The sequence below is a fragment of the Chrysoperla carnea genome, chromosome 5, assembly GCF_905475395.1.
Source record: "Chrysoperla carnea chromosome 5, inChrCarn1.1, whole genome shotgun sequence".
In the NCBI taxonomy this organism is placed as follows: domain Eukaryota; kingdom Metazoa; phylum Arthropoda; class Insecta; order Neuroptera; family Chrysopidae; genus Chrysoperla; species Chrysoperla carnea.
Genome location: NC_058341.1, coordinates 13,984,464 through 13,994,438, shown reverse-complemented (window position 1 = coordinate 13,994,438; position 9,975 = coordinate 13,984,464). Strand labels below are relative to the sequence as shown.

The 9,975-nt window shown below is 29.0% G+C and overlaps 1 protein-coding gene across 1 annotated transcript; it reads right to left on the bottom strand.

Moving 5' to 3' along the window:
* Positions 1 to 2,253: 2,253 nt before the first annotated feature.
* LOC123299892 (leucine-rich repeat transmembrane neuronal protein 3-like) lies at positions 2,254 to 8,387 on the bottom strand. The gene is made up of 7 exons (XM_044882297.1): positions 8,362 to 8,387; positions 7,103 to 7,501; positions 6,363 to 6,560; positions 5,881 to 6,071; positions 5,150 to 5,566; positions 3,211 to 3,344; positions 2,254 to 2,979 (listed from the first exon to the last, which is right to left on the bottom strand). The coding sequence occupies exons 2-7, from the start codon at positions 7,484 to 7,486 to the stop codon at positions 2,828 to 2,830; spliced, it is 1,476 nt and encodes a 491-aa protein (XP_044738232.1). The 5' UTR covers positions 7,487 to 7,501; positions 8,362 to 8,387; the 3' UTR covers positions 2,254 to 2,827.
* Positions 8,388 to 9,975: the final 1,588 nt, after the last annotated feature.

The window sequence follows — 9,975 nt, the reverse complement described above, 5'->3', positions numbered from 1 at the left end:
AAAGACCTTTTAACCATTCTGTATATTTATATAGATGTAAATATGTATTTATAAAATAATAATATGTTCATTATACCATATAATGTTACGATTTAACCTTTTAAAATCATATACTCTACAAGTTGATTCTCAAAATAAGGCTTAGATAGATAGCTTTGCTATTTTACAGACAAACAAAAGCATTAAAAAAAAAAGTAAATTTCTGATTTGTGTGTTCATCTAAAGATCCCACATAGTAACGTGAAGTGAGAAAAACTTTCTAAGCTAACATAAATCAATTTATGACAATAATTCTAAACGATTTTCACCGGAAAATTCTACTTTAATCGTTTTAACCACATCTAATGCATCAGAAATATAATTCAAAGAACAGGAGGAATTATTTTTTTGCAAATAAAATGGAAATAGAAAACTAAAGTGAAGGGTTCATAAATGATTTAAATTTAAATGATCACATAAGATTTGAAAGTGATAATCCACGTTGTTTATAACAACAAACATCGGCTGAAGTACAAAACATAAATAATAACACTATTAATTATGAAGATGGGAAAACATGAGATTTTTTTCAACCCCTTTTGAATATAAAATACATAACGCTGTTATATAAAAATGTTTTGATATTTTGTGCAGGCTCTCAGCAATGTGGAGTAAGCCGAGGCCAGTGAGCAGATAACGGAAGTTGCCTGATGTTAAATTATCCATATTACCCAAAAAATTTAAAACTTAATACCATGACAAAATTTGGAAGTGAAATTAAAATTGATTATAAAACGAAGGAGTTATAAGCATTCAAAGATTGTTTTCCATCTCCTTTTAGCAAAAGAAAGTTTTATAAGTAATCTCTATGGGAATATCGGACAATGGCGTCACTAACCAATATCTTCCTCTTTGTTTAATTAGGGATTTTAAACGTTCATATTTTTCGTACTTCTAAAGATTTTCAAAAACCAACTTCTTTTTTCTGTCCGTAAAGTGAGAATTCTTCACCTGAAGTAATAAAAAAAAATTCAGTAAACATGTCTAAGCTCCTTTTGAGGATGAGACATCAATTTTCGACCTCAAAACACTGAATTTAAGGTTGTATTTTGAAGCGAAATTAAATCGTTTCACACCATTCCGAAATAAATTTTAATAAATCCTTGATAAATTTGGAGGTACCTTATATAACAGGTAGGTTTTAAACTTTTCCAAATTGAATGAAATTTGGCAAGAAGATGTAGTTGCATTCTGGACACATCCTAGAGACACTATAAATGTAGATGATGCGATGATTTCTATCAGAGAAATCCAAATTCGCGTGTATTTGCTTCCTAAGTGTGAAACATATCGTATCAATAAACATACGCCATCGAACAGTATTCTTGGTTAAAGTTTTCAACCAACTTTTGATCATTTTTCCATAAATTATGATCAGATTTTATCGCTTTTCTCTCTTTGCTCTCATGTTTTCAACAACCTCTGCATCTTGATCTTTATTTTAATTCAACTTCTGTAAGTAATGCCTATAAGTAATAATGGGCTTCAATCGAATTTAGAACATTTCACGTCCCAGAAAAAATTCCTATCTACGATTTTTCATACTCAACCCCGATGAGCTACTGTACTCTATACAAAAAGACTGCTATTTTAAAAGTGGATTGATATTTGCAATTACATTGATCTAAAAGTGATCTACAAAAAAAATACGGGTCATTTAGCTATTTAGTTTAGCTAAAGATTTTATTATCTTAAGTGGAATTATTGGGGATGAGTTTTCGTGATTATTTATTAAATTTTTCTTACTTTGTATCACATAATAATAAAAGATTGTTGTTTTATAACTCAGAGATTAGACATGTTTATGTATATAAATAATTCTTACACAATAAGTGCTTGAAGAATTTTATTTAGTAATTAGGACATTAGCAATCAATAATTTTAATTTAATTCTTACCAACTTTATGGATTAAATTTTGTGAATAATCGTAGACCTAAGTTTCTGGAGCTTCTGTTGTATTGCAAAACTAATACTCTGTCAAAAATTTTGGGGCGATTACTTTTCTTTTGTTTGAATAATCTTTTACACAAATAAACGCTGGTAGGGAGTTATGATGTATAACGGATCAGTAAAAATTGGTATTTTATTTTTTTGTATGTGCTATATTAAATACAAAACAGTTATAGGTATAAAGATCTGTTAAAAACTAAAACCAAATTAAACACTAAATTAATTTTTTCAAAAATTTTTCAAAACAATTTATTAACATCGATTAATTATTATTTAATTACAAAATGTATACATTTTAAAGCGTATAAAGCGGAATCCACATGCAAACAGAAAAACAGTAAACAAGATTAAAGTACATTTTACGGCCAATCAGCAAATGATTGGCTATAATAAAATATGCCATATTGTGATTTGTGAATTTTACGATATTTTACAATTTTCATAACACAAATGCCGTGTTCCAAAATGTATTCACTTGTACCTACCTAAAAATAATTGTTTTCAAACATTTACTGTCGTTTTGGTTACTGTTTTTCCTTTGTCTTGAGAATTCAGCCTAAAATTTGACTTAACAAATATTTATTATCTTACATAATACTAAAAACGATAATCGAAACATTAATCTTGAGGAACCAGACTGGCTGAAATTTTTTTTGATCGGTTTTGTCCAAATATTATCCAATTGAATTGCATTATGAGGTACTAAACTTATTTTCACGAATTTTTTGCTAAATATTTAAGGTCGTTAAAAATAACGCCACCATCAAAGAAAAACTAAGCACAAATTCACAAGCCAAAATTAAAAATATTTCTTAAAATTATTCTTAAAATAATAATTTAAATATAATTATCATCATTCATATCAGCACGCTTATAGAAACTTCTCGAAAAATCGGCTGGACTTTTGCTGACATTAATTAATCCACAGAAATTTTTCTTATAACAGAATGTGATTATACCCATCATTATTGGAATTGTTAGTAAAACACCTAAAAAAAACATGAATGATTAACTTCGACTCAAAAGTACCAAATCTACAATCCAAAAAGAGTTTCTGCGTGTCTTCGAGATCGCTGACAAAAGCTTAAATTCTAAAATTTCCCCCACTATCTCTTTAAAATACTCATATTTCTTTAAAAATTGTTTTGTGGAAGAATTTGAAACTTTCTCTAAACTAAGATCCAGTAAAATTTAAAAATATAAATATCTGAAATACGTACCAATGAGGATACCAATTAATACAGATCCATCACGTTCTGGTCTAGCGCCATTTAAATCTAAACATCGCATATGAACATTCTTTTCAGATAATTCCGTTAAATTTACACCTCGCATTTCAATTGGTGATGCACATCTATTTAATAAATTATCAATTAATTTAATTAATTATTAATAAAACTTAATAATTCTAACAAAGAAAGTAGTTACATTAAAACTGATTTACTATGTTAATAATAAAACAGTAGTTTCAATAATTTGATACTAAAAAATAAAATAAAGTATTTCAAGGTAGTCTCCTGTACGTAGTTCGATCAAGTGTATTGGTAAGTATTTGTAATCATGGCAAGGTTATTGTCAGTTGATTGTTTTGATATTCTTAGTACGCGTTGAAGGTGTAAATATACAAATTATGGTAATATGTTTCTTGGCCAGAAAAATATTCTTCAGTGTTCCACGCCGGCGTAGTATAAGACTATCCCAATAAAATCCGAGCAAAAATTGTGGGTTTCCAAAAAAAACATTTCCAAATTGTATAAAATCTGGGTAATTTAACCAAAAAATTTATTTTTTATACACTATGACGTCATCAAAATCCAAAAAATTTGATTTTGCTCTATCACACGCGGCTTTTATGCGATTTTGATAAACCAAGTATGTAATTCCACTAATTTTGAGCCATATTTTTCAAATTTTTAGTCAAACTTAACGTATTATCAGTAAATTTCGATTTTGCACTACTATAGTTTCCACATTTGGCATAAGGAATAACATTAGCGAATACCTAACAATAAAAATAGAAAATATGCCCCAAATTATGTAGGTTTCAAAAAAAATTTCATTCAAATCGGATAAAATTTGGACAAGATATCCAAAAAATTAATTTTTTATACTCTGTGACGTCATCAAAATCCAAGAAATTTCATTTTGCTACATCACATGCAAATTTTATGGGATTTTGATAAACCAAGTATGTAATCCTACTAATTTTGGGCCATATTTTTCAAATTTTTAGTTAAACTTAACGTATCTTCAATCAATTTCAATATTGCCCTACTATGGTTTCCACATTTGGCATAAGGAATAATATTAGCGAATATTTAACAATAACAATAGAAAATATGACCCAAATTAAGTAGGTTTCAAAAAAAATTTCACTCAAATCGGATAAAATTTGGACAAGATATCCAAAAAATTGATTTTTTATACTCTATGACGTCATCAAAATCCAAAAAATTTTATTTTGCTCTATCACTAGCAATTGTAATGCGATTTTAACGAACCAAGTATGTAATTCCACTAATTTTGGGCCATATTTTTCAAATTTTTGGTCAAACTTAACGTATCTTCAATAAATTTCAATATTGCACTACTATGGTTTCAACACTTGGTATAAGGAATAATATTAGCGAATATCTAACAATAAAAATAGAAAATATGACCCGAATTAAGTAGGTTTCAAAAAAAATTCCACTCAAATCGGATAAGATTTGGGCAAGATATTCAAAAAATTGATTTTTTATACTCTATGACGTCATCAAAATCCAAAAATTTTGATTTTGCTCTATCACATGCAATTTTTATACGATTTTGATAAACCAAGTATGTAATTCCACTAATTTTGGGCCATATTTTTCAAATTTTTAGTCCAACTTAACGTATTTCAGTAAATTTCGATTTTGTACTACTATGGTTTCCATATTTACCACAAGGGAACATAAAAGCGAATATCTAACAACGAAATTAGAAAATATGACCCCAAATTATTGTGTTTCAAAAAAAAATTACTCATGCCCAATCAGATAAGATCTGGGCAACATATGAAAAAAAAATGATCTTTTATACTCTATGACGTCATCAAAATCAAAAAAACTTTATTTTACTCTATCACACGCAATTTTTATGCGATTTTGAATCGTTAACCAAACTGTTATAGCTTACCTAACACCATGGGCCAAACTTCCATCATGCAATCCACCAATAATAAAGATTAACGATGACACAATCCATTGATTATCACAATCACAGATCAAAGTATTGTAACGAATATCGATATGTTGTAATTTTGGCCAATTACCCACTAAATGTTGATCAATACGTGTCAAATTATTATTTTGTATTTCCAAAACTTTTAATCCAGGCCATATTTCTTCTTGTTCATCAATTTTTGTTGAAGAATTATCAGTATTTGCTGGTCGACTTAACGCATATCCATCAATATATTCCAATTGTGGATTATCACTCATATATAACTCTTCTAAATTTTGTAAACCACTTAAAGCACGTTTCTCAACACGTTGTAATTTTTGCATGAATGACATGTGCAATACTTTTAATGTTGGAATTACTGGAAATACACTAGAAAAAAACGAACAATAATCGTTACACAGAATATCACAGGATTCGAAGAAATTTTCATAAAAATACATGAAAAAACATCATTACCTATAAAAGTAATAAAGCTATTCTTTAGAAAAATTAAAAATTTCACTTTTTGATGAATGTTCAAGTATTGATACTCAAGAAACTAATAGGGTTTTAATAAATAGGTTCTTGAAAGAAAACTTCGCATATTAGGAATGAAAAGTATGATCGCAGAAGGAACAAAAACCATTAACAGTTTTCTTTATTTCAGAATTTTTCAGAAACTAATCTCTTAGACTTGTACTCACTTGTTTGGTCCAGAAAGTTTTTCAATTGGATTATTGCTTAAGGAAAGCCATTCCAATTTATGGACATCGCCCAATGTTTTTGGCAAAACTTGTATTTCATTATTACTTAAATTCAATGCCTCCAAATGCATTGGTGTATGAAGCATATATAAGGGTAAAGTTTTAATATCCGTATTACTTAAATCCAGAACCTGCAAGTAAAACTTTCATCAAATCCTTTCACAAAATGCACTTGCACTTACAAGCCCGTATAAAAGTTGGACATTTTATTTTCTCATCAACAAAGGCTTCGCTCGGAAATTTGACTAAAGCAAGGATAATATTTTCTGGAACATATCAAAAAATTTCTCACTGTCATGCCCGGGAAAATTTTTTCTTATGGTTCCAATAGCATTCTGGGTTTAATTATCAGAAAATGACTTTTTCCTACTTCGTTTGTACTGCAATATGCGCCCCTGCTCTTCTAACACATAGTTACTTACCCTTAAACGTGGCAATGTACTGATCGCAATTAATGTAACTCGATCAATTACGGAAAATGGATTTGAATCCAACATCAATACTTCAATACGATCTGTATGTTCAAATAAATCTGGATGTAAACTATGTAATGCATTGTTACTTAATCGTAAGATTTTTAACGATCTTAAAGGTTCTGAATCTTCTGGAGCATATGGACCCTAAAAAGGAATAAATTAAAATCAATTTATAATCGTTAGATAAACCCATTTTTTTATTTTTAACCCAAGTTTTAACACTTAAAAATATTGATGCTACAAACATTTTGGTAAAAGTGTTCAAAAATCATCTAATTAGGCCATTTCCGGTTGTCTGCCCGTCTGTCCGTCCGTCCTTGATCGCTCAAAAACGAAAAGAGATATGGAGCTAAAGTTTATATAGCGTGCTCAGAACGTAAAAAGTGAATTTGAGTTCGTAAATGAGCAACAAAGGTCAATGGGGTCTTAAATCCGTAGAACCCCTCTTGTAAACTGTTAGAGATAGAACAAAAGTTTACTTCAAAAAATGATTCTTGTAAAAAATAAACTACTTTTGTTTGAAACATGGTGGAAATGAAAACTTTGGTGTTCATTTTCTCTAAAACTATAAAAGAGAAAGGCAGTTGAAAATATGCAGGTAACTTCAACTAATAATCTTGTTAAGGATTCTCGAAAAAGGGAAAAAATTCTACGAATATAAATAATATACAGAAAAATCTACAAACCATAAAAACATCAGATGTAAGAAATTCACTCATTAAATGATTTTCCGTTAAATCCAATTCTTCCATATCCATTAAATTTTTAAATGCCTCAGCTTCAATTTTAACAATACGATTTGTACTTAAATCTAATTTTTTTATATCTAATTTTGGGAATGGATAAACATGTCCCAAATGATTATTATGAAAATTTAATTCAGTTACTTCAATTGTATTATTTGCTTGATCCAACCATAATTCAGTTTTGTTAAAATCTAATGATATATTTTTATTGGAACAATTAATTATTCCTGATTTACATAAACATACATCACAAATTTCTTGACTTTGGATGTTTAAAGCGAAAAATATTAGAGATAAAAGTGGAATTAATTTTGGAATGTACATTTTTAGTTCAAGAATCTGTAAAGAAACAAACAATTTTGGATAATTCCATTTTAGAGAAAGAATTCGTTTATTATATGAATTATTGTAAGAGAGTAAACCTGAAATTTTAGAATGCTAAAACCAGCCAACTCAAAGCGAACGAAAGCTACACGTAAGAAATTGGTAGATTTGCCTCATTCTATCTAAAACAAGGGAAAGTTTGCGGATGGAATGCGCTCAAACCAAATCAAAAAATATTGGCAATATTTTTATGAGCATCATCGTATCTACTTTCATACTTTCGATTGGTACTTTTCGAACTTCAAAAAATTGCCATGTTTCCCTAGACATTCAAGAATTTCCAAGACAAAAATGGATTCATCGTGTAAGCATTATACTGGCTTAAAAAACTGACTTGAAATATTCCAGGTGTAACGACAAAACTATCGCAGTTTTGGAAGAAAGCCACAGGCAAATCTATTTAAATTTCGTACCTTGTCCATCATATCGGGGTTCCGGGTTTCACAAGAGTGTAGATAAGAGGAAGCAAAAATGATTACTAGAGATGCAATCAGACTTTTATTTCAGGCGAAACTACGTAGTTGTTTGATAAAAAGAATGATGCATAGATACCTAATTGTGAAATATTTTGAATTGTGCTATAGTTTTAACACAGAGATTTCTCTAACTCTGTTCGTGAAATTCCAAGTAAGATCATAACGCGACTAGCATGTTTATGAATCTTGATATGGCTCTATTTCCACTTTAAAATTAAAATTTTTGAAATTTGAAACGAGCCACATGTGTTTAAATTCGAAAACTCACAAATATTAATCATTAATAACTAAAAATATATAACAAAGACATCCAACGAAATTATCAAAACTTTTACTTACAATAATTAAAAACTATACAAATTAATTATTCAAAAAAAATAAAATAAATCATTTAATTTATTTTAATATATTTTTTTTTCACTTAAATTTTATTAAGTAGATTCTATTATAAAATTTCTATAAAATAGTCACAGCAAAAAAAGACAGGTAATAATATGTTTATCAAAAATGAACAATATTGTTATCTTATCATTTCACCGCCCTAAATGCACTTAAAAATATAATTATTATCTGTAATTGGAAGAGGTGATTACAATAAAAACTAATAAGTTGTATTACATAGATATATTTTCCTAATTATATCTGAAAATTTATGATTCATATATAAATAACAATACAATACATTGATCCTAGAATTAAGTGATTCATATTTAATACGTTCGAAGACCTTCGAAAATATTTTTATAGCTCTAAGATTTGTAGATAAAAACAAACAATTGACTGTATTAAAAAACTTGGAACTACAATTAGTATACCTTGATATATATATTTCATATATACAGGGTATATCGTGAACAGCAGAGCTTCATCACTAAAGTTATATTTTCCCTTCGTTCCGGGCTTCTTATTCTAAGATTCAATTGCATGCATTCGATAAAGTGCATAAGCTTATATCTTCGTGGAAAATATGATTAAAAATGTAGAAAACAAAATGGTAGATTTAGAAATCAGAAGACCCTGTACCATTATGGAAAACTTTAGGTAAAATCATTTAATATTTTGGGCAAAAATCTAATAAATTAATACTTTTAGCTAGAACATTTGTAGATCAAACGTGATGGCGTGCATTAATCATATTATTATAATTTCAGTAAAAACAGGATGTAGTCACCGTTAGAAATCTTTTATGTTAAAAGTTTGATTTTTCCTTATTACTAATAATTTTTCTATCTAGAATTTTACTCTGAATGCTTTATTCGGATAGGCAAAAGCATACGCATGAATGTAATATACATAGCTTACATCAGCTTACACCATGAAGGTTATAGAACAGGAGAAAGATCGCTATTTACTAAAGCATTAGCGTACCTGTCCCTAAAAATTTCTAGCATTTATAGTTCATTTTTAAGCCACCAGCCGCGCTGTCATCAAGAAGTAGTATCTGTGAAGTTAGCTGTTGTTGTTAGCATAATGTACAAATTGATATATCATTTGAAATTAGCGCACAACAGCCCGCTTTTATTGATACTACATATTGATCGCAGCGCCTCACTTATTTTATCCATATTTCGGGGACAATATATTCTATAGCGATCGTTCTCCTGCCTATATTCTTCATGGTATTTTACTATGACTTGTGGAGTGGAGCACAAGTCACAGTATTTTACTATGACTTGTGCTATGGAGCACAAGTCATAGTATTTTACTATGACTTGTGGAGTGGAGCACAAGTCATAGTATTTTACTATGACTTGTGGTATGGAGCACAAATCATAGTATTTTACTATGACTTGTGGAGTGGAGCACAAGTCATAGTATTTTACTATGACTTGTGGAGTGGAGCACAAGTCATAGTATTTTACTATGACTTGTGGAGTGGAGCACAAGTCATAGTATTTTACTATGACTTGTGGTATGGAGCACAAGTCATAGTATTTTACTATGACTTGTGGA